The 26,094-nt window shown below is 37.6% G+C and overlaps 1 protein-coding gene across 1 annotated transcript; it reads right to left on the reverse strand.

Annotated features, from left to right (window-relative positions):
* Positions 1 to 8,375: 8,375 nt before the first annotated feature.
* LOC128861390 (uncharacterized) lies at positions 8,376 to 9,177 on the reverse strand. Its single transcript, XM_054099509.1, has 2 exons — positions 8,954 to 9,177; positions 8,376 to 8,664 (listed from the first exon to the last, which is right to left on the reverse strand). The coding sequence occupies exons 1-2, from the start codon at positions 8,985 to 8,987 to the stop codon at positions 8,579 to 8,581; spliced, it is 120 nt and encodes a 39-aa protein (XP_053955484.1). The 5' UTR covers positions 8,988 to 9,177; the 3' UTR covers positions 8,376 to 8,578.
* Between the last annotated feature and the right edge of the window lie 16,917 nt (positions 9,178 to 26,094).

Consider the following 26,094-nt stretch of genomic DNA (forward strand, 5'->3'; position numbering starts at 1 on the left):
ATGGAGCGGAGTCCGCATAACACTTCCAGCCATTGCTTTGCTTGAACGATATTTTTTCCGATCAGGAAACAGTGTAAAGTTAAGGCGCTCGCCTCATTTGAGATGGTGTTTTTTGGTTGTTTCTTTAAATGCGTGTAAAACAGAAACGAAAAAAAAAAATTTTTTTTTTTCAGAATTCTATTTTTTGATCCTTTGTTAAAAAACAAAAAAAATTTTGTTTGGCTTCACGAAGTGGGTTCAAAAAGTAGTTAGCCTTCAACCGATTTTGATGAAATAAAATTTAAATGACGTAGAATTAATGTCGTTATCGTGTGAACTACGATCATTTGAAAAAAAAAAACAAATTTAGTATTAGGTGTGCAACTAAGTTCTCGCTGTTTTTTGATGAAAATACAACTATATTCTAAAAAAATGGTTACAAGTGAATCATTGAAAGTATTGCCCATCGCTGGTTACTACTTTTTCCCATCTTTCTGTCAGATCTCGTATACCGTCGCGGAAAAACTGTGCATCTTTTGAGGCTATCCACGGATCAAGCTCTTTTTTGATGTCTTCATATGAATGAAACTGCTGGTCAGCTAGACCATGTGCCATCGCTCGGAACAGGTGATAATCGGACGGGGCAATATCTGGAGAATATGGCGGGTGGGGTACGATTTCCCATTTCAGTGTTTCCAGGTAGAATTTAAAGGGTTTGGCAACGTGCGGCCGAGCGTTGGTATGCTGTAGAATCAGTTTTTCATGCCTCTCCGCGTATTGCGGCCGCTTCTCACCAAATACATAGCATAACCTTCTCAGCGTGAATATTCGGCCAAGGCGACGACGCAGAACACATTTTTCATCACCCGTCACGATGTAATGACGAAAACCCTTCCTTTTTGCTGCTGGAGCAGTTGTTCACAGGCAAAAACACGATGTTCAACACCCCTTGGTTTTAACTTATAAGGAACCCAAGACCCCTGTTTCTGAATCATTCCCAAAGCATACAATCGCTTCGAAACGGATTGGCGGGTAACTCCTAATACTGAAGCAAGCTCTTCTTGCGTGTGACACGGATCCTCATTGAGCAATGCCTCCAATTCAGCGTCTTCAGCGTTTTTGGCCTTATTTCACGCGGACGGTCGTCAACATTAAAATCAACGTCTTTGAAGCGGCGGAACCAATCTCGACACGTTGTTTCACTTAAAGCAGCATCTTCATAAACTTTTTGTAGCTCTTGATGCGCTTCAGCCGCCGTTTTTTTTTTCGAATGAAAGAGGAAAATCAACACTTCCCCCAAGTGACGATTATTCGGCACAAAATCAGACATTTTTACAAAACCAAAAATAAATGATACCAAAACAAAATCACTAATGTGTCGAAGCAGTTTGTTTACCATATGTCTAAGCTTGGTTTATGACATTGAGGTTATGTTAGAATCGACTAGCACACACTGCTGGCGGCATCTATTGACAAACAGCGGGAACTTAGTTACACACCTAATTTTTTTTTCGGACCTTTAAAGTCAAAAACAGGGTCAAAAAACGGTTTTCCGTTCCATTTTGTCAATTTTTGTTTTTTAAGATCGTAGCTCAGACGATAACGCCATTCATACTGAACAAGAACCCTTTTGTCTTTTTTATTTCAAACACCTTTGAGGTCCGGAATCCGTGTCGAAAGCGACATCCCTGTTTTGGGAACTAATGAATAAAATATCATGAAATTTTAACAGCTGTCTTTCTAACCGAAAAAGAGGTGAATGCAATAAAACTATTGCAAACTATGTTTTAGGTGCTGGACTCTTCAGACCATGCGTTATAAATACCTTGTGCATAAGGGTATTATAATTGTGTTCACTATTGCCTGTATGATTGTTTGATTCCAAAAATTAAGAGGAAAGCTCAAATTAAGTTGTCCTAAAATGAGCGCGGGTATTTAAAGTTCGGCCCGGATGTAAACTTAGCCATCCTTACTTGTTTTGTTTTGCCATTTTTAGTTAAGAGATTAGTGGGCATTACGAGAGAGAATGAGAGTATGCTTCGTCAGAGGCATAAAAATATAATACTGATTTTTACGGAATTCTTGTCGACAGTTTACATCGGAAACTGGACGGTTTCCTAAAGTAAGAGTGTTACTTGAAATATGGGGCGTCTCAGCTTTGGCAGTCTTTTACTTTTGACGTCATAGAGTGTGTTCACATTTTTCTATAAATATATTATATTTGTGTGTGTGTTAATGTCGATTTGATTTAGCGAGTAGTTTGAATATGCCAGTGTTTTACACTCGCTGCTATTTTTAAATGATCGCATTTGCATGTGGCTGAAGGCAGTTTAATTATGCACATAAAAAAATGTGTTTGCTGCAAATAAATCCCCGCAAGTCATAATTAGATGTAGAAGAGGGAATAATTAAATGGGATGCAATCGAGTAAGTACTCGTAAGTATTTGCATGCATATGTTTGTATGTAGATATTGTATTTATCAGCCCTATTACTGAGTCCGAATGGCTACGTTGCAAATTCGAAATTCGTCGAGTGGCCTCACTGAGTCCATTCATAGTGCCATTTCGTAGAATTTTGAAAGAATTCCTTATGACTTCTTTTGCTTGTCGGAAGTATATGCAGTTTATAGGTATATGAGTCAGGAAATTCAGATGTATTGAGAACATAGAACATAGGGTAGGTGTCGCAGTTGCTTAAAATATTTAATATTGATCGAGGGACGAGGCAAGCAAATTACGAACTTTCCCCTTTTTTTAACTAATAGCTTAATTGCTTCTAAAATGGCGATGATTGCTGGTGATAAAATAAAGGCATTGGATGGCAAAATGCCAGATTTGAGTGTAGTGGAGTCGGTAGTTTTGGCGTAGTTTGAGCCTTTGTTAATTTGTGATATGAAATGGAACTGCAATGGAATAGGTCAAGTTACATTTACACAAACGTGAAAAATGACGAAACATTTATCAAATTCATGAAAGATATGTTCAATTTCGATTGTGTATCAGACGTTAATAAGTCAACAACACTAAGAGGCACCATCATCGATTTGCCTTTTTCAAGACACTTTACACTCGAAACACTCCCTTTCATTTCCTACTTTTTCTATTATCGCCCTATTCTCAACAGAGAAATGGTTCATTACCATGCACACAGGAAGAAGGCATATGCAAATACAAGCATGTGAATTTATATACCTACATATGCGCATATACATACATATATATTCTCACTCAAGTAGGACCCGATTTACACGAGGAGACATCTGGAAGGGAAACATTTTGTTCAAGGGCGAAGGACGGTCGGGGAAGAGAGAAGGGATTTTGTCTCCCGTACTCGGCGACACGCTTTGCTCTTCTTATTCGTATTTCCAATCTTTCCAATTTTTGACAGTTGCTTCATTCGTTTTTTCTTTTGTGGAAGAAAGTTATAAGTTATGTGTTGGTTTTCAATAAAACGGAAGATAACAACGATGACAAACATCCGAACGCTCCTTGGGAAATGCTCGATTATTCTTGCTAGTAAAGTAGGTATAATTTAAAATAGTTATGGGACATGTTTATGTTGATTTCTAATTTTTCCCTGCATTTCTAGATACTCAAGTTAATTTTAAGTTAATTATTTACATATGAAGTATTTTTAATTTAATTTTTTTTATTCAAGTATAAGAATTTATAAATATATTTCAATAAAAAAACAACAAATTATTTATTATTTAACCAGTTTGTATTTTTCATTCATATATTTAAGAAACTGTTGTCGAACGCTCTCTGCTTTACATGTAAGCGCGTGCTAGAATACATCCGACCCAGACGATGCTAAAGTATTAAATGTCAAAATGTCGCGGAAACATTTTTGCCCGTGTGCACGCGAATGAAACATCAAAAGAGAATTTCCAGTGTCTCCTGGAAGATGTCTCCTCGTGTAAATCGGGACTAGGACAGAGCCAGATGTCGAACGTTGCCGAACGCGGGGGCCGATTGTGCTCTTTGTCGTTCGTTCCGCGCTCTCGCTTGCAGTTCAAGCACATTAGCTTACATTTGCTTGCGTACGGAATAGATTCGTATATATGATATGTCCATATGACTTGTATGCATCTTTACATATAGATTTGTTCTTATTGAAAATTGCGTGTTTATATACATATATTAGTATACAACATATCTTATAAGGTATATGGTAAATATTACCATACATTTTTTCCTTCATATATAATAAAAAAATTAATAATAATAATATTAAAACAACAGGTATTATTAACAAACTTGGTTTTATTTTAAATTTTTCAAGTAAATCAAATTAATAATAATCAATAAGAAGGCATATGCAAATACAAATACGTGAATTTATATATGTACATATGCGCAATGAGCAAGGTAACTACATATGAGCAAGGTAACACTAATGAGCAACAAACTTGGTTTTATTTTAAATTCTTCAAGTAAATCAAATTAATAATAATCAATAAGAAGGCATATGCAAATACAAATACGTGAATTTATATATGTACATATGCGAATATACATACACATATACGCTCACTTAAGTAGGAGAGAGCAAGATGTCGAACGTTGCCGTTCATTTGCTTTGTTTGCTTTGTCGTTCGTTCCGCGCTTTCGCTTGCAGTTCATTCAAGGTAACGGCAATGAGCAAGGCAACGACATATGAGCAAGGTAACGGCAATGAGCAAGGTAACGACACATTTTTTCGTGCGTGCAGCCTGTTAAATCGAATTATAAGACGTTATCACGTCAAAAGGTTTGAGTTATGGACATTTTTAGTTTAACTCTAACACGCTCCATTGCTTGTCACTTTGCATATAGCAGCTAGTGCACAAGTGCCAAATACGATAGGCAGATAGGATAAGAAGTGGCAGTCGGCCTCTAAACCAACTCACTTAGACCGTTGCTGATCCATTGCATATAGCAAATAACAGTTTTTCAGCTACTCCTTCTAGTGGCGCCGGGCAGTAATAGACTTTGAGTCTGACGGACTCTTCCTTCTCCTCATTCTTGCAGCTTTTGCTATACAAGGTGAAGTCTGGATCTAAAAAAGAAACGACAGGAGCTTTCTTCTGATAACTTCCAGTTTATTTACCCAAAATAGTCCCTCTGGCCTCGATGCACTGTTTTGCGCGATCTAAAAGATTTTCGAAAGAGTGTTTCAGGTCGTTGAACAAAATCTAGAATGTCCTTCAGGATGTCGGTACAAGCCTGTTGGATGGCCTCTACGGACGCAAAACGTTTTCCTTGGACAAATGCACTTTTCTGAATAAGTAGAAGTCACAGCGAGCCATATCAGGCGAATACGGTGAATGAATGATGGTTAAAATGCGATTTCTAGTCAAAAGATCTGTCACAAGAGCGGATCGATGAGATGCTTGCATTATCATGCAATAAGCGCCAAATTCCTTCTTCACGGTATTCAGGACGAATTCGACGAATGCGATGCAATAAACGCTTCGAAACGCCAAGATAGAAAATTGTATTCACGGTTTGTGGACAATTCTCTTAGAATCTTAAAAACAAATCAGCATCGACTTGGTTTTTAATTTCTCCAAACGCGGTCTTTTGGGTGGTGGCTCGTTTGGAGCCTTCCATTCGGCACTTTGGCGCTTAGTTTCAGGTTCATGTCGTAAAAACCAGGTTTAACCAGTTTGTAACCAGTTACAATGTTGTAAAGGAAGTTCTCGTCCTTTCTCGCCTCTTTAATGAGGTCTTTCGGATTCTAAGCAATTCTTGGTCCTCAGTTATCTTGTGCGGAATGAAACGTGCACAGATATTTCGTAAACCCAAATGATGAGTTGAAATGCGATAAATCGACGTTTTGGAGATATTCAACTCCGATTCCATGAATTTCAACAAAGATTTTAGCTCATTTTTGATAAATTTACGAACAATTTCGATGGAGTTTTCGGTGATTACTGATTTTGGGTGCCCTGTATATCCATTGCCATTTATGTCCTCACAACCATCTCTGAACTGTGTAAACCACTTACGAACTCGGGCACGAGATAGAAAAGTATCGTTATAAGCTTTTTTCATCAATTCAAATGTTTCGGAAACGTTTTACCGATTTGAAAACAAAATTCGATATTAGCCCTTCGTTCGGAACACATTTTTGTACCGATGACAAAAACATACTGACACTTTAGACGCAATCACTCACTTAGTCGCTGCCACTGAACCGAATGCCACCAAGCCTTCACTGGAAATCAGCTAGGGATGTAACATCCAACGCACTAACTCATTAAAAATATGGCGCCATCACACACATTTTTATGACGCCAGTCTTGTTAATTTTGAACTTCACATTTATAGTCGAAAGGCGGTAGATTCAATTTTTGGGCATGTCGACCTAGGAGACAGTGGCCTGTGATCAAAGCAAATAACATATTATATAAAGCCTTTTCATTGACCGGTTAACTAGCGCCGTTGAGCGTTTGACGTTCTATTTTGGCCAAATTTTTTTTTGTAGCATAACACATAGGTATATCAGGTCAGTCCACAGGTTAGGTTAGGTAGTGATGGATGCCCATAGAGATGAAGGAAAAAAGGGAGAAAGGGAAGGGATGGGGAAGGTTGAGGGTTTTCGGACTACGAACGGTGACTAGTCTGCGGTTGTGCTAACCTCTTTATGCTGCTGATGAAGTTCATCAGATTTTTGTTATCAACACCTGCTATATCAGCAGGCGCAGAAAAGAAGTGGGAACCAAGATGCTTGAATCTTAGTCCCGCGAAAGCTGGGCAGCTAAGGAGCAGATGCTGAGATGATTCCACCTCATCCTCCATACAGCAGACGCAAAAAGGACTCGAAGCAATTCCGAGTCTTACGGCATGTATACCTCGCGGACAGTGCCCCGTGAGGATGCCCACGAAATTTGAGAGATGAGATTTTGTCTTCCCCAGGTCAGTCCATAAGTTCGTCCGAATTTTACCATAATAATTTCACTTTTGTACGATTTTTGCATGCACAAAATTATTCGCGGAATATAACAGAACTATTTATATTTTCTTTTATATATTGCGCATTCACAAGTGATTTTAATCGCGGAGAGAAGCACGTGTTGTTAAAAAATAAAATGGAATCTTCGAACGCGTATAAGAGGCATATTTTGTATTTTTTTTATAAAAGTGGTAGAAATGCTGCTGCAGAAATAAACACGATCGACCGTCTTTAGTGAATAGACGCAAAGGATTGTTTCACCACGACAACGCAAGACCTCAAACCGCAAGGCAAACATTAGGCAAGCTGAACGAGCTCGGATGGGAGCTTATGCCGCATCCACTACACTCTCCGGATATTGCACCTTGTGATTATCCCCTTTTCCGGGGACTTAAATTCCATATAAGTAACAAGAATCACTCCTCAAAAGAAGCTATAAAAAGTGATATCGAAGCGTATTTTGGCTCAAACAATTTTTTCAGGAAGGAAAATATATCATTGATTAATAAATATTTTAAACATCTTTTTTTATTAATTTAAATTTATTAAATTTAATTTAATTTATATTTGGCGCTTACAGTCTTTGGCGCTTACACTCTTTTGCTCCTGCTCCTATTTGTGGAGTGCATCTTAATGTTACTTAAACTGTAAGTCGACTCCGAATGGCAAATATTTTTGACGTGATAACGTCTTATAATTCGATTAAGCCGGCTGCACGCACGAAAAAATGTGTCGTTATCTTGCTCAATCGTCGTTAACTTGCTCATGTGCCGTTACCTTGGTTGAACTGCAAGCGAAAGCGCGGAACGAACGACAAAGAGCACAATCGGCCCCCGCGTTCGGCAACGTTCGACATCTGGCTCTCTCCTACTTGAGTGAGCATATATATGTATGTATGTATATGCGCATTTATATATAAATTCAATTATTTGCATATGCCTTCTTCCTATGTGCATGGTAATGAACCATTTCTCTGTTGAGAATAGGACGATGATAGAAAAAGTAGGAAATGAAAGGGAGTGTTTCGAGTGTAAAGTGTCTTGAAAAAGGCAAATCGATGATGGTGCCTCTTAGTGTTGTTGACTTATTAACGCGCACAATCGAAATTGAACACATCTTTCATGAATTTGATAAAGGTTTCGTCATTTTTCACGTTTGTGTAAATGTAACTTGATCAATTCCATTGCGATTCCATTTACCTCCTTCTCTATATCCATACAAAATATCTATCAAACAAATAAAATTAAAATTTTGTTTTGAAAATTGCACCCATTACATCAGCCGAAGGCTATTCGAAAAAACTGTTTTTTACCATTTTGCTGTTTTACGGAGATTCAAACCTAGGTACTCCGAATTCCGAATGGTAATCACGCACCAACCCTTTCGGCTACGGCGGCCGCCATACAAAATTACACAAATCCAATTGTATAGACAATAGACGAAAACAACAAAAAAATTTACAAACTCAATAAATTTGTATTGGATTTTTTTTCTTTAAAATTATTTACTTTTGCTATTTCTTTCAAGTTGCACTCACAAAAATGAAAGACTTAAGTTACGAACTTCAACACTTTCCCAACTCCGCTACATCATTTCAAATATATTCAGCAATTCATCCACGGCAATAAATGGCATGCGAATTATTGTGCGCTCAGTAGTCAGCTTTCTTGCAACACTCGGTATTTGAGCATTTTCCATGACAGCATATTCTGGTTTAGTTCCTCGCACAGACGCACTACACAACCTTTGCGTACATAAATAAAAGACACACATAAAAAACAAGACAGAATGATATTATTTGAATTCATAAATACACTTTGATAAGTAAATAGTTTTTCCTTTATTTGCTACCTGATTAGTTACTAATTTGCTAACCACCTTCAGTGGTATTAAACACCTTTAAACTTTTTAACGATTGAAGCACATAAGAGATTTCGTATATATCTCGAACTTAATGAAATCAAATAAAGTTAAACGAAAGCCTGTCTACTCAAAAGTCAATTACATTTCCATAAACAATTTTCGACACTAACCCACAAGATATTTTATAACGCGCAGCAAAACCATTGCGAAGAATGGCTAAGTTCCTTTTTATTTCTCAATTTTGTTGATTTTATTTGCGCGCTGATTGCTGCTACTGTTGTTGTTGTGAGTGTTGTAGAATGTATTACTTTACTGCGTGCCTCACTTTATCCGCCTAGGTTGTTTACTCGCCAACGTTTAGAATGTAATTGAACGCAGAATTGGACTGCAACGCTGATCTTAAGCGAAACAAAATATCCACCATTCGCAATCGCAAGCGAATATTGTCGATTATGTCTTACAGCTGATAGACGTCTTTTTGTTTTTTGTTTTTCAAATTGCAAGTTTGGTTGCTGCTGTCTGACAGTGGCAGTGGTAACGGTTAGTTGCATTTATTTGCACGTTCGCTAAGAAGATTGTAGGTCGTGGCTTTGTGGTAAGCTCGAATTTTATACGCTACGCGCATTTACTATACGAAATGTCTACATATATGTATGCCTGTCTATATGTACATATATATGTAGTTGCGTATGTCAGGTGGCCATGCTCTATGCTTCTTTGAATAGTCGAGTGTTCATGAAGGCTTGTGGCTTGGCAAATAGCGCAAAATGTTTATGCATCGAATGCTAAGAACTTCACTACGCCTGCATGTGTTACTTATGCATTATACCTGTACTTCGAGAGTATGATGTGTGTGCCTATATGAGGTTTGAGATATTATTAATTAAATTAAAGGAACTGACGATTATAGCTAAAATATTTGTTCACACTGTTGGAAATAAAGAATTGTGTCAGAGCAACTATTTTTGAGTTAGCTTCAAGGCACACTGAACAGGTAGTGGTACACTGCACAGGTGGAGCAAAAACAATAAGAGCAATGCATTTTGTTTTTGCTTTAGGTCTCTAAAATTTCAAAATACAAACAAAGATTGAGAGTTTAGAGTAATTTAAACACAATTTGACAATTTAGCGATCAAAAAGTAGAAAAAATCAAATCAAAGCCATGATGGAAAGAATAATGAGATGGCGCCTATCGCGGTCCCGTTACGTGATTTTAGCACCAGTATGGCCAGATTACCATTTTCGTAACTTGATTTAGCATTTTTTTTGTTATTTAGTCTCGGAGTTTTAGTTCTTTCTTCATGACATTTTTCTAGCCTGTTCTAATTAAAATGTAATGTTTATAATTTTGTAAAATATAAATTTTTTAATAATTAGTTAAATAATTCACTCAGTTTTATTTAGCTTTACTTTTTTTTAACATCTGGTGGCAGTGCCCGCGATTGCAGGTGTTGTTGGTGTTCTTCTGCTTTCGGCAGTAAAATCTCTCTCGCTACTAGAGTGTTGCCTAGCTTTGGATATAGAAACGTACTAAAATGCCCATTTAAAGAAAATAAAACACCAAATTTTTCTTGAATTACTTAAAGAACTTTCTATGCGTGACAAATTGTCTTTAGAATGTGCTTTGTTTTTTTAATAAATGTGTTATGCTTATGTACAATTTAATTTATGAGTTTGTTTTTTGTTAAGCGAGACTCTTTTGTTAAGGGAACGACTTATTTGCTATATTTGAGGTTATGTATATTAACTAGATAAGGTACTCTTTTTGTAAAAATGTAAGTATGATTTCTTTAGTATTTTCTGGTATTTTGTGGCTTATTTTTACAATGAATACACCTCTTGATGCCCTATGTCCACTAAGGATTGATGGCCGGAAGAAACGATTACACCTCTATGGTTTTAATCCGCATTCAGTAAATTCAAACGCCTTTTAAAATGTGTAAAAAGGTTTTCAATCTTAAGAAGAGTTAAGAGAGGGGCATTTAATATTCTTGCATAACCTTAAAAGGAGCATCAAATTAAATTCGCACTTTCAAAATATCAAATTTTATAAGAACCAACTAATTTTCATTAGCACTAAAATCTTTTCAGAGTGGCCTTTTTTAACCTTCTTTTGTAATAATAATACAGTTTTTTTAACTTTAAGTTTCGGTAGCTTTAAATTAATAAAAAAGAAACGAACAAGTAACTTCTAAATTTTCGCGTTTTCGGTATAAAAAAGGACTAAATTTATTGCGAAGAGGAAATGGTTGGCAATACTCCACAACTCGGAAAAACGTGACGTCCGCAATCTCTGATGGGCGCAATCTTCTTTTTATAATTCTTGGCTGAAAGCTACTGCTATTATCTGCTCATTGCCCCTTGAATAGCTTGCACAAATGAATTCAAGTATGTAAAGGATTTTTGTATTTTCTCCATTTCTCCAATTGTGAGCTGTAGATAAAAGTGTCATAAAATTGGTTGTATAGCCATTGAGGCCAGATTACATGAAACAACAAATGTATGAAACAACAAATGAATAAAACAATAAATGAGTGAAACAATAAATGAATGAAACAACAAATGGATGAAACACCAAATGAGAGAAAACATTTTCTCTAATAGCGATCGCCCCTCGGCAGGCAATGGCAAAGCTGCGAGTGTATTTCTGGCATTAAACGGCTTCGCTTAAAAAACGATCTACCGTTTTTAGGCGGCATAAGCAAAGCTGTAGGCCCCTCCAAAGTGTGTAAGCGCCAATTATTATTATTGTTATTAAAGCCTTTGGAAATTTCGGATAAGATGCTAATTTTTTCTTGTTTCTTCCAAAGCGTATTAATAAAGTTTGTCAGACACTGTCATGCAGCCTAAAGCCAAGGCACGTCCAACAAGTATTGTATAAGTGATTACGAAATTTCTCTCTTTTGAACTGAGACTGAAATGCCAATTCTTAATCATTAACAAATCGCAATTTTCAATTCTGGTTTTTTAAATACTAAAATGAAACAAGAATTTTTAAAGTTATGGCTGGGTTTAAATATTATACCAAAATTATCTACTACTATCTATGGAGATAAAATCTCCTTCCCTTATACAGGCTAAACGATTTATTTCGAAAGTTATCACAGAGAGAAATATCTTTCGATCAGAAGTAGCTCAAAGTTTAAGGAGAAAGCTGAACATCGAGTGGAGCTTTCAAATAGACGGGAGTGGATCGAAAATATTGATTTAATTTTACAAAATATGGATGAGAAAAATAAACAGACGTTATGGAAAAGAAGTCTTAAAGTTTTACGTATATACAACAAATTAGATCACAATAACGGTAAAAGTTATTTAAATGATAATATTGATAATTATATGTTAATGTGGTTTTGAAGGCCAGGTGTGATCAGAAAAGGTACAACAATCAATTTTTTGTTTTTTCGATAAGAATATATTCTTAAGAATATAGTGTGAAACTTTCATGTGGTAGAGAGGTACGCGCGCTCCCGTACCTGTAATTTTAATCTGATTTATCTCGAAACGGCTTTTTTTCGGCCTGGTGTTGTCAAAACAAAAAAAAAACTATTCAAGGGAATCGCCTGAAATTTTAATATTATTTGTTGTTCACAACATCAATGGCTATCGCCCGTGCGAGAATTATATGATATTATTATTTCAATTATTTCGTATTTTTTGATTAAAAAACTGAAAAAAAGTTTAGAGTGTCAAATTCAAAACCGTGCCAATTTGTAATTTTTTCTTTTAATTCTAGTACGGGACAAGGCTAATTTTTTTTTGTTTTTTGTGTTTCAGATAAATAAAAGAGCAATAATGGACAATAGCGTCGAGGTCCAAATTTTCGGGACGGTCAACTTCAACGTCATTTTTAAAATTAAATTTTTTTTTTTCATTTTTGTATGTAAAGAAGCTAAATAAAAAGCCTAAAAAATTTAAATATCGTTTTTCATTAAAAAAAAATCCTAAAATACCTTAGTAAATTTCCCTTAATCAAATTGACACGGCGGAAACACAACAGTGGTCTTTCAAAAAACTCCACAGAGAGAATACAAGAACTTTGCTAGGTGTATTTATCGGTCATTGACTAAGGGTGCGTGCATGTCAGAGATGCGATAAGCGATAAGAGCGTCGATAAGAGCGAAGCGTAGAAAATTAATGCATGTATTTTAATAGAAGTGTGCATGTCGGAGCAGCGCTCTAACTCACTCTTCGCTCGCTATCATCGATAAGAGCGTAGAAATTATAGGTTAGTAATTTCTTCGTTATTATCGATGATGGACACAGAAGATTTTATAGGCGCAGTATTTTTAAAACCTGCAATTTGGGATCAAAAAGATCCAAATCACCCCAACAGGTTCATTTTGGATAAATTGTGGCAAAGTATTGTAGCTGACACATGAACTGGTTAATAAATCAATACCTATTTATATTGAATGTAACACTGAAAACACCACGGCTAGATGTGATGGCAATGCACAAAACAATGAATATCCGATTTAGATTCACAATATTCTAAATTTTTAAAATATTTCATTTTTTTTTTTGTTATTTACCAATGAATATGTTAATTTTTCTCCAATAAAATTATTCGTACGTATGTACCTTATTGTAAGCATCAATCGCTCCTCTTGCAAGATTGGTCTGTTTTGACAGTTTTGCCAATTATGCTGCAGTCGATCCGAAATTTTAGACAGAATGTAATCGAATGTATCGCTTGTCATTCTCATATATTCGAAAAACTTTTTTGGATCCTGTCTCAAACTATTATAGAGATGGTGAAATTCTCCGAGTTCTAGTCTTGCTTGGTTTAGAGGATGCGCCGAAAACTGACGGTTTTCCTTTACAGTATTATGTAGATGATAATATGCAGCAGTAGGCGTCAACAACAACATATTTTCTTCCTCTGAATCACTCATTATTATAAATATTATAGCTCTTCAATTTTCAAAACTTAAATTGCAAATGCAACTAACGCTCTTATCGCAGCTCTGTTATATACACCACACAAAACTAAAGCTCGACGCTATGCTTTTGTCGCTGCTCTTATCGACGCTCTTATCGCTTATCACATCTCTGACATGCACGCACCCTAAGAAGTAACCCTGCTAGAAGGCTGGGAGTTCCATACTACGATTACTGTAGAAGCTGCTTTAATACAGAAGAGGAGGCAACTATGATATTTGATACCTTCTTAGATAAAGTATGCATTTTCACATATATTTTAAAGCGATGATGTATTAACTGCTAAAATGAAGCTGGGCTATCCTTCGGAAAAGTTTGCCTACCATAGCGGAACTGGTTGCCACCTCGTTGTCCGTGGGGTTTGTCTAACGCAACCGTGGTCTCCTCCGCAGATGAGGTAATGTTTCGTTCAGTGCTACTCTTACCGGCTACATCCTGTCTGTAGACATGGAATGTCAGTGCTTGGAGGAAGCCTTAATTTACTTTCCATTTCTGGCTGGCGAGTGGGTCTAGTGATTCCTCATTCAAGATTACTGTTAGTCTTCTCTTGCCGTTCACTTCTCCAATCTTTCCTACCTTCCAGTCGTTGGTAGATAGATCAGTGTTGCCCAGATTAATTGGCTCCAGCTCTTCCTCTGGGTCGGTATGGAAGTCTGGTATCCAGGCTCTGGATCTTGATCGGTTGAGGATGTCTTCTCGGAGGACCACATTGAGGCGGGCCGCCGACCAAGACTCCCGTATACGCTTTTTTGCCAGGGCATATATGTATGTTCACCGATCGTTGATCAGAGAGAACATTATGGGATGCCGGGGTTAGGAACAATAGAGGGATTATCGTCGGTTCGGTAATATCCTCAAGGTGATTGGGTGGGCAATTCCAATTCCGCCCCCCAATCTTATTCTGAGTTCGTGGTGAGTTAGCCCTCATGATATGGGGGTTAAGCCGCTATCTAAGCTGCATTCCCGCGTCAAGGATACCTACATGATAAGGTGAATGTGTCTTGCCCTTACGTTATTTTAACAAATAAAAATAGTTTTTGATTTCAAAAAGTTGTTTTACGTTTCTCCTTCAAATTAGCTCGATCGCTCTTTAAATTCAAAAATAGAACTCACACATTTATACGTTAAAAAAAAACAGGTTGATGCATTTTTTGTAACTGCTTTGATATTTTTTGAACAAATTTCTACTTTTCAATTTTAAATGTTTTGAGTGCGCTAATTTTCAGAGAGCGTTTTTGTCAGAAGGAACAGAGTGCGTCATGTGATTTACATGTTAATAATACACACATACACTATACTTTCTTTCTTCTTTCAACTTTGTAGTGTTAATGCTAGTGTTCCATTACTCAACTAACTGAGAGTGTGTAGCATAGGTTGTGTTGAGGGACCAATAATAGTGAGCAGTGACCAGTAATAGTGGGTGGGCTACTTGTACTTGGGAGTAAGCCCGCTTGCCTCTTTATTTTTGTAAACTGTATACGTTTACATAAATCTGTTATCTCACACCGATATGTTGCAGCTAACTAACATTTCTTACTCAAATATATTGACTCTTGTTACTCAGGCGACTCTCATAGAGAATCGCTCTAAGAGGACAGAGCTTAATGTAATTTGCATGTTTATAGAACATATAAACTAACTGTACTAGATCGTGTATTAAGAGGAGAAAGCAAAAATATAATTTTTAAAGCATGGCTTCTGTCAAATGAAGACAAATATAAAACAGAAAAAGTTAACTGAGTTCTGTTTGCAGGCAAAAGTAATTGAACAAGAAGGGCGTAGTAAGCAATAAATAAAATCTAAATTAATTAAAATAAAATATAGGAAGAAGAAAAATGTAGCAGTAGTGAAAAGAAAAACAACAAGGTGCAAAATGCACAGATTTGTTAGAAAAAACTTAAGCAGGGTGATATATGCAAAATACTGGAAGCTTTCGTTGATGAAATTGATTTAGCAGAGATTCCTTCAGATACCGATTCAATTGTTGATGAATTTTAAGTATTCGATGAAGAAAACTTGCAGGAACTCTTTGATGCCATCGTTGAAGATGACAATGAGGATGTGGGAATTGTTGAGAGCGAAGAATTAGGGTTTAGCAGAGCCCATAATTCACGAGAAGTTTATGATAGCGATGATGAAGTTCCTCTAGCTGATTTAAGAAGAAACCGTGAACTGCTTGGGCCACTCAAGTGGAGTAAGCTAAATATTCTATGGAACCGTTAGTAGTATTTGCTGGCGAGATGCAGGGGCCTACTGATGTTATCGAAAGCATGCCATCACACGACAATTTTTCAATTTTCAGTTCAATTGTAACTCCAGCTGTGGTTGAGCACATAGTATTCCAAACTAATTTGTATGCCCAGCAATGTGGTAAGTCATACATTCCAACAAATGTGTCAGAAATATATATGCATTTATTGGAATCAACTTTTTGATGGGAATAAAGCATCAGGCCAGTTATCGAGATTACTGGTCAACTCGCCCAGAACTGAACGATACGATTTCCAGGGTGGGCCATATAGCGTTTGATTTTTGAACCACCTATTTTTTTGAGAATGGTAACACAAAGGACATGTCAAATGTGTTCATAATTTACTTAAAGGTTTGACATTTACGAGATGGGACGCTATACGCTTGAACAAAATTGGGAAATATTGAAAACCTATTTCCAAAGTGGTGAGTCTTCTTCTTCTTCCGCGGTTACAGTAAATGGCGAGCGTTACCGTGACATGCTCAACGAGTTTTTGTTTCCAAAAATTGAAGAGGATGACATGGACGACATTTGGTTTCAATAGGACGGTGCAACTTGTCACACTGCCAAAGTTACACTCGAACTTTTGGCTACCGTTTTTGAATTCCGATATCAATTGGCCGCCTCGGAGCCGATTCAAAAAGCAAATTTTACATGGCCCACCCTATATATATCCAAAATAATGCCCGTGAAAAGATTTGACTGGATTTCAAGCAAATTGCATTTGAACAACTCTTCTAAATGCGACTCTTATAATGCCAAAAAGAGGATCACCATCATTCAACAAACTCTACAAAGTTCAACCATATTTGGATATGCTGCAAGAACGCTTCAAACTGTGCTTCAATCTTGGCGAATACCTTGCGCTGGACGAATCAATGACAAGATTCAAAGGTAATTTTTAAGATACGTTGATATTTGTATTCTACAGAAACTATTTTAATAGGACGATCAACTTTGATCCAGTATATGCCGAAGAAGCCAATAAAAAGAGGGTTCAAAACTTGGATGTCGTGTGACAGTACCGGTTATGTCCATCGGTTCGAGATATATACGGGTAACTTGGAGAACGGATCGTTCTCGGCTTAACTACTGATTTTGGGGGGAAACACCATAAAGTGTTTTTCGATAATTTTTTCACTTCATTCAACTTGATTCTTGAACTGAAAAAGCAGTTGATAAAGGGCTGCGGAACAGTGCGAACCAATTAAAAATTTCTTCCTATCGATATTAGACCTGGTAAGCAGTTAAAAAGGGGGCGACTATGATTGGCAAATTAGTGATTCTGCTATACTCTTTATGAAGAGGATTGACAAAAGAGAGGTTACAGCTTTATCTCACTTTCATGATCGGAGTAAATTTGTAAAGGTAGAACAACGCCAAAGCGATGGTTCTGTCAAAGAAATCGAAAAGCCAGAAATAATAAACGACTTTAATATGCGCATATAAATAACGTTGACAAGTTCGATCAGCTAAAGAAGTACTACGAGCTGAATAGAAAAAGCCGCAAGTGGTGGCATCGAATATTTTTTCACTTTCTTGATATTGCAGTCGTGAATTCTTTTATTATTTCTAAAAGTATAGGGTACCACTTACCTCTTAAGGACTTCAAACTTGATTTGATTTCAATACTATGCAGTTCAACCTCACCACCTACTCTTGGAACCAAAAATAAAAAGCAAGCTAGCGTCTGAATAAAGAAGAACAAACCGTATGTAGATCCAAGCCTACGATCCTCGTCATCTCACCAACCAGTCAGAACAACCTTACGTAGATGTGCGGACTGCAGCACGACAAGCCACCAAAAAAGGACTCAGTGGATGTGCTCAACTTGTATGTGGTTTAGGAAAAGTAGGTGCCTCGAATGCAAAAAAAAGCGGCTAACCTGATGGCGTTTCCAAATGAATTCTCCGTTAGCAAAGTGTCAGGGAGTAAAAGACATCAATGCTTTTCATTTGACTGCCTATGCATGCTAAACTGCTCTAAAAAATATTGGAAAGCAGTTTTATGTAGTGAATGAAAACTTAAATGAAAATAATTCCCACGAGGACTGCGCCAATTCAAGTGGGTTTGCTTTATCGCGAATATGCCTTCTTAAAGATTTTTGTGGCTGTGACTGACGCACCAACTTGACTGTTTTTTCATCTGCTACTATACGGAAACCCATATTTTGCATTTTTTTAATAATTTTATTTGCTTTTCCCAACTTTTTTTTACTTTTTCTGAAACAACTTACAATTCACACCACTCAAAAATGCAGAATGTGTGGAAGTTCGAACTTCCTACTTTAAAATTTTCTGATAAAAATTCGTTCCCCGGGAGTTTAGAATTGAAGAATTTTTTTCTCGAGAAAAAATAAATTGACAGGAATACAACTGCCCACGAATATTTGTGATTGCTTTCAATGGCCCCGCTGGCTGGGTCATGCCGTCTGAATGGATGTTCTGAAAGTATTCGTTGCTGTACTAGCTGATGGTGGCAGTGAAGAGAGCAAATGAAAAAGAGCTTGTCTTCACTAGGCGTGTCCAACTGGCGGCGTTTAGTACGAGGAAGAAACAACTCGACCAAAATAGATTAAGCGGGAAACGTCAGATGGCACTTGACAATGTCAGAAGTGCCCAAGGCCAGAAATATAAATGGGAACCCGTACGTAAATCATATTCGATAAGTAGATAGATTTGTACGAGGTGTGCACTGCGACCTCGGGGTTTTTGTGCCCTCTACTCATCGCTGTACCTCCTCCGAATCCCTATTCCCTATTAAACTAAGGATTGAGCTGGGTTGGATTGAGCGTATGTGCCTTTTTTCTGGCTGCAGTTGACCGAGATGTCTCAACCTTCTCCGCGCATTCATAAATAATATTGGGTAGTCGAAAAGGTCTTTTCGTATTTTATCAATAGATGTCGTTGGAGTCATCTATCTCCAGTGCTACCAATCACATGGTATGACACATATCATATGGTGTTAGAAAGATGACATTTTAAGCTTCATTTAACTAAAAAAGTTATAGCTCTTCAAAAATGAGTGAAAATAATGAAGAAATTCGCTATATTTTGAAATTTTGTATAAAAAAGGGAAGAAAGCCACACAAGCCACCAATGAAATTTGTGAAGTTTACGGAGACGATGCTGTATCAGTTCGTGTAGCACAACAATGGTTCGCTCGCTTCCGTTCTGGAAATTTCGATGTGAAAGATGCTCCTCGCTCCGGTCGACCTATCGTTGAAAAAGTCGATGAAATTATAGAAAAGATTGACCAGGACCGTCACATAAGCTGCCATGACATCGCCAAGGCACTAAACATTCATCATCAAACGGTTTTAAACCATTTAAAAAAGGCTGGTTACAAAAAGAAGTTCGATGTTTGGGTACCACATGAATTGTCTGTGAAGAATTTAATGGACCGAATTAACATCAGCGATTCTTCGCTGAAACGAAATGAAATCGAACCATTTCTGAAGCGAATGGTAACAGGAAACGAAAAGTGGATCAAGTACGACAATAATGTGCGAAAAACTTCATGCTGCAGGGTGGTGAAGCTCAACAAATGGTCGCAAAGCCAGGATTGACGCCTCGAAAGGTTATGCTGTGTGTTTGGTGGGATTGGAAAGAAATCATCCACTATGAGCTGATCCAGCCTGCTCGAACGATTGATTCTACACTTTACTGTCAACAACTGATGAGATTGAATCAAGCAATCGAAAAAAAGCTGGGAGAGCTTGGCTGGGAAGTTTTGATGCATCCACCATATAGCTCTGACCTTGCATCATCGGACTACCATTTGTTTCGGTCAATGCAGAACTCCCTTAATGGAGTAAAGTTGGCTTCAAGAGAAGCCTGTGAAAATTACTTGTCGCATTTTTTCGCCAAGAAACCACAAAAGTTTTACACTGATGGAATAATGTCTCTAGAAGAAAAATGGCAAAAGGTGGTCGACCAAAATGGTACATATTTGGTTTAATAAAGTTCATTATAAATATTAAAAAAAAAGGGGTTGAAGTTTGATTAGAAATACGAAAAGACTTTCTCGACTACCCAATAATATAAAAAACAATAATTAATTACCATTTTCGTCCACATTTTGCCAAAAGTTGATTAAGATTAAGAAAACTCAATCTTGTTTGTGATGAGATTGTGGTGCCATGCTAATGGAACTGCCGCTAATGCAACCGCTCACATATGTATGTGCGACACTTTGACACAAATTTTAAATAACTTTCGAATTTTTATTTCACTTTTTTAGTATTACTTTGAAAACTTATACAAAAATTACTCTACTCAAATTTAGCCAATCAATTTTAGAGTTTGCTGGTTTCGAGTGTAGCGTGCTGGCTAACGGTAAAGGGACCACTCAGTGGGTCGCGACGCCTCGTAGTGGCGCAGAGAGTCAGAATGGTGAAACTGTGGCAGACGGCGTTCCGCACGGCCGCAGAATCTTAGTGCAGCAAAACGTGTGTAACGTGCAATTGCCGCCGCTCAACCTTCAGCGGTCACCAGCGATAGGAGCAAAATGGTGGTATTGGTTGATGATCGTGAATTTAACAACTTTGCACAGTTTGTTTGCTTCTTAATTGGGTGCATACTCGTACACTTGACAAACGAAAAACAGCAGCCCGCGGATCATACGTACTTGCCTTTGGTAGGAAATCGCAAACATGTAGTCAGTTAGTCAAATAGTTTTCATGGTATATTCTAGGTGTATTTCATAACTTGTTGCAAGTTATAAAGCTGGTTTATTGGTTTTTCAGCGCAATTCGGCTTGCTTGAGGGAGACTATTGACGGTTGGTTAAACTGGGTGGATTGCACCATTCGGTAGTAATAAACTTCAAGTTGGCCATTTTTGGAAATTTCCATATTAATTTTTGAGTTTTCCATTCCTTTTGAAGTAGAACTTGAATATGCATACATATACAGGGTGTTTCTTTAACGATTACAAAGGCTTTAAGGTTACATTCTGTGGTTAAATCCAGAATTCAACTTTTTATTTTTCTCTCAAGGTTGCGAAAATATTGTTTGAAAGCCAAAAACATTGTCTACGAGGGCAGTTCAATAAGTAGCCGTGTTTGATGACAGAGAGCGTTCCTGAGGCATGTTGGTGTTAGCATTGTGTGCTGCCGTCTATCAAACAACGGCAAAGCAAATTTCAGACTGATTAATAGGTTAATTTGGATTTGGCAGCTATTCGAGTAAAACGAGTTTCGACATTTTCGCTAAGATGGAAAAAGAACAGCATCGTTCGGTAAATCGCTTCATGTTTTTGGATAGGAAAAATGCGAGGACATAAAAGCAAAGTTGGATGATGTCTATGATTCGCCATCTATGATCACAGTTAGATATTGCATCAACGGAATTTAATTTGTGGACGATCATCCGTTTTTGAGTGGAGTGACCAGGACGCCCAGCAGACGTGGTTATCGAGGCAATCATTCAAAAAATCCACGTCATGATTCTCGCTGAACGACGAACGAAAGTGCGCGAAGTAAGAGAGGCCATAGGTGTGTCGACCGGAACGGCAATTAATATGTTACATGATAAGTTGGCGATGAAAAAATTGTCGGCTCGATGGGTGCCGTGGTTGCTCACGGTGGATAACAGGTGGTTGTGGCTGTGTTTGGAGCAATTTAAGCGAGATCTAAAAGGAATTTTTGCATCGCTTTGTCACCGTTGATGAAACTTGGATTCGTCATTACGCACCAGAAACTAAGCAGCAATCAAAACAATAGATTTCTCCCGGTGAATTTGCTCCAAAGAAGGCGCAGTCAGTCGGCCGGAAAGGTGCTGTTTCACCACGATAACGCACCAGCACATTCACCCGGAGTTGTCGCCGTCAAAGTGCATGAATTGCAGCCACACCCCCTGTATTCACCCGATCTGGCTCCCTTCGACTTTTTCTTGTTCCCTAACATGAAGGAATGGCTCGCGGATAAAATTGTAGTTCAAACGAGAAAGTCATCGCCGAGAGAGGGGCGTATTTTGGAAAGTTCGACAAATCCTATTTTTGGAGAAGTTAAAAAAATGGCTGGAACGTTGGGATAAATGCATCTTTCTAAAAGTGTATCTTTCAAAAAATTTTTTTTGAAAAAACTTCTATCACAGGTACTTATGGAACCCCCACTCGTATAACAAGTTAACATTGTGTAAAAAAATCGTACACTTTCATTAAATTTTGTTCAAGATAAAAACTAATTAATTTTACCCTCAAGTTGTCCCCAAATACCGTGCGCACCCTGTATGCATTATATATAAGTACTTACTGTATAATACATTTACATGAACGTCGCAGGCGTTCTCGTTTGTGCTTGGAAAATTTAACTGCTGTAGGCATAAGATATTTGGATTGTGCAATGCACAATGTAATCAATCGAGCGGTTTACCTTCATGCGAGCGCACACACTCACGCACACACACACATATATATTTTATTTGTTAAGTATCGTGCGAGACAGCTGAGTGGCATATAACTGTTCATATTATCATTTTGAATAGTTACAAAAGTGCTCATTTAACTACTCATGTTGGTCCTAGCTTCGGGAAAAAACTGAGTAGCCTCCGTTTGCCATGTCATATATCTTCTCCTCTTATAGCAGTTCCATATCAGCACCATCATCATTAGCATTGCAGTGTTGGGCAGACCATTGCTTCAACAGCTATAGCTCGATCCTCTGCGTCAAGTCTGCTGTGACTTCATCAATCCAGCATTTACTTGGACTCCCTCGTCCAATCGATAATCTATGGTACACTCTACTGGCAGCTCTGTTTTAGGTATCCTGAAAATACATATGTATGTCCTAACCATCTTAATCTTTGGCTTTGAATGAATCGTATCGATTTTTATACTGTATCAATGCGACGAGCCCGTCATTATATCCCATTCGATATGTTCCGTCATCCAGTCGTCAGGGACCATATATTCTTTTTAGTGCCTTTCTTTCAAATCTCAATATTTGCGCGGTGTCTGTTGCCTTATGTATTCATACCTCGCTGCTGTATGTTAGTATGGGCCCTTTATTAGCGCTTTATACATTTTCCGCTTTTGAGTTTTTGATAGTAAAAGAGATTTGAGTGGCTTTAAGATATGGCAGCATTACTACCGATATGTAGGCCAAAGTATTTAAAGTTACCAACTCTCTCTTTATTAGAGAGTTTAACAATTCATTATGAGTATCATCTCTTGTTTTTTTGCAAAGAGCGTACATTTCGCGTCCTCTATGTTAATAAGCAGAACCCCTTCCAGGGCTGAATTTTTCAAATGTTTATACAGTGGCTCAATAAAGAACTCGGACATACATAGCATGCAGCTTCAAATTCAAAATTTTCTTAAAAAATACAAGTTAAATATTTTTATTTTATATTTTTTTATTGGGTATTCAAATAGGATTTTAAAAATAATAATAATAATGTTATAAAAAATTTAGCATGCAGCATTCGCAACATTGGTGTCTAAAAAGAAGTCGGACATGTGGCATAATTGCGATTGCTTGGCACTTTAAAAGGGGAGTCCCACAATTAATTTTCTCTCGGTAGAATAGTGCAAAGAAAGGCGTAATAAATTAAAATAAAATTTCGGTGGTGTTTGGTTGAATAAAAGTCCAAATTATAAACATGGGTAGCGTAGACAAAGCCCAATTAAAGTCAGAAATTTAATTATTAGTTATCATAAAAAGGGTACAACCGTTTGAGGAATCGCAGAAATAGTGGATAAACCCCGTTCGACTGTATACGATGTGATAAAACGTTTCAAAGAAACCAAATCGGTGGAAAATAAGAAAAAATCGGGACGACCAAAACTGTTTTCGCATGCAGATGAACAGTAAATAGTGCAACAAATTAATAAAAATGGAAATTTGAGTGCTCCTAAGTTCGCAATAGAAGTCGGCCAACACCTTAATATTAACTGCTACCCCGAAAGTATACGTATAGTGCTGAGTGTAGAATAATTATAATGGAAGATTTACACGAAAAAACATTTAATCAACGAGATTAACCGACACAAGAGAATAAAATTCGCAAAGCGTCATAGGGATAAGGATTTCGAGTTCTGGAAGCACGTTTCATTTGCAAATGAAATCAAGTTTCACATATTTAGGTCAGATGGACAATTACATACATATGTGTGTGGAGAAGACCTAATGAAGAGTTTCTGGAAAAAAACTTACGTCCGACAGTTTAGCATGGGTATGGATCGGTAATGGTATGGGGTGCTTCATGTTGAAAAGTTGGGAATTAAGGACAATTCGCAGTACTATTATGACAACGATTCCAAGCGTAAAGCACTTGACGTCCGTTTATGGCTCATCTACGGCTGTACTAAAGTACTTGGAACACCTACACTATCTCGAGACATTAATGTAACTGAACATTTGCGGGCTCATTTGCCTAACTCTACTTTAGATAAATGTCCAAGTTCTTTTTTGCCATGCATTTTGTTAATTTTTTGTTTGTTTGTATTTTCTATATACGAATGAGTTGAAGTTTGTTTATGTTTTTTGTAGTATTGAAAAATACGTTTGAGGAACGAAAGTATAATGTGACACATAAATGCATTCGATTTGCATTTTAAAATAAATTTTTTTATTTAAAACCATATCACTTGGGTGTCCGAGTTCTTTATTGAGCCACTGAATCTGTATTTTCTTTATTTCCGGTTCATTGTATAATAACAACAGTGTTAAAAAAGATGTTCATTTTTATCATCACGAACATTTCAGCGCTCAGCAGTGTCTTGTAGGGTATTTTGTCATTTTGTCTTCACTGATTTTGGCGGACAATTGTTTTGGTCCAATTGCTTCTAGTGGCTAACAAAGCCACGTGTGCGTGCGAGGGGAGTATATAGTTTTTTTTTTGGCGGTGAGGTTGGGTTAAAAATAAACCTTCGCACCATATGGTAACCGTCGCTACTACGTGAGTAATAATTCCACTAAAAATATCCCCCCTCTTCACTTGGATGTTTCCCTCCACCCCGGGACTGCTTCCGCATTGCTTCGAGGTAGAGGGCCAAGACGGCGTCCTAAGAAGGACACTTACTCACCCTGCGTTCAGAGTCATCTGTTCTTAAAAACCTACGCTCAATGCTCTTCAGCATAACTTTCCATTTCACGCTTCTTTTTGCGGATAATATCCTCCACAAAATTTGCGACGGCATTCCAGGTGTAAATATACCTATAGCTCGTTGCAGACCTGTTCTCTCTACGTTCCACCTCTCGCATTTAAAGAAGGTGTGCTCCGCATCATCATACTCAGTATCTCCATATACATATGCAGTTTGGTTGACTCACGTTCGCCACAAATACTTGCGAAAGGACCCACGTCCGGACAAAAGCTGTGTGAGGTAATAGTTAACCGCACCGTGCTTTCTTTCTACCCACTTTTTTAAATCCGGTATTAGTCTCGCTAATCATCTACCATACTGTTCAGAGTTCCATCTTGCCTGCCAAAGTGTGAGCGTTTGAACTCTAATATCGAAGAAGCGTAGTACTGGGATTCTTGTGTTTTTTGCCTCCCATCTCCGTTTGCACTCCGTGTGCTAGAATATCTATAGGGATGGTTCCGCTGATAACTAACACCGCTGCTTCAGATACTGTTATGTATGACGAAGCCACTCCGAGAGCGCAGGTGCGTTGCACAGATTGCAGAGTTTTCCGCCGGTGTTGCACCCTTAGCGAATCTGCCCATATTTCGCATCCGTATAAGAGAATCGAGTTCGTCGTGTCCACTAAAAGTTTTGCGTTGGACCTCCAAGGTTTGCCATGATCTTACTTAACATGCCGCTAACTTTGGCAGCTCTTGTGGCAGCATGGTTTATGTGCGCCCAGTAAGTTAGCCTTGTGTCTAATTGCACTCCTAAGTATTTGACCACTCTTTTTGTCGATAAAGTGGCATCGAGTACTTGTATGTCTACTTCTAATGGGATACGTCTGTTCGAGGTACATGCAATTACTTCTCTTCGTACGTTCAGAGAAATACAAATACAGCAATAACGATTTGATTATGTGGCATACCTGATTTGGAATCTTGGTATGCAAAAGTGTCAAGCTAAATTTGTTGTAAACATTGCAAATTTTCGTGTATTTCTTAGATTACCTTAAATGTTGGTATGAAACTATCATTGATAATATT

Source organism: Anastrepha ludens, chromosome 4, assembly GCF_028408465.1.
Source record: "Anastrepha ludens isolate Willacy chromosome 4, idAnaLude1.1, whole genome shotgun sequence".
NCBI lineage: Eukaryota > Metazoa > Arthropoda > Insecta > Diptera > Tephritidae > Anastrepha > Anastrepha ludens.

What these genes read in the sequence shown, in the direction of transcription:
- LOC128861390 (XM_054099509.1), bottom strand. Translation starts at nt 8,987, where the DNA reads ATGGTTTTGCTGCGCGTTATAAAATATCTTGTGG. An exon ending in CGTTATAAAATATCTTGTGG is followed by an intron (nt 8,665 to 8,953) that starts GTTAGTGTCGAA and finishes ATGTACGCAAAG; the next exon opens with GTTGTGTAGTGCGTCTGTGC.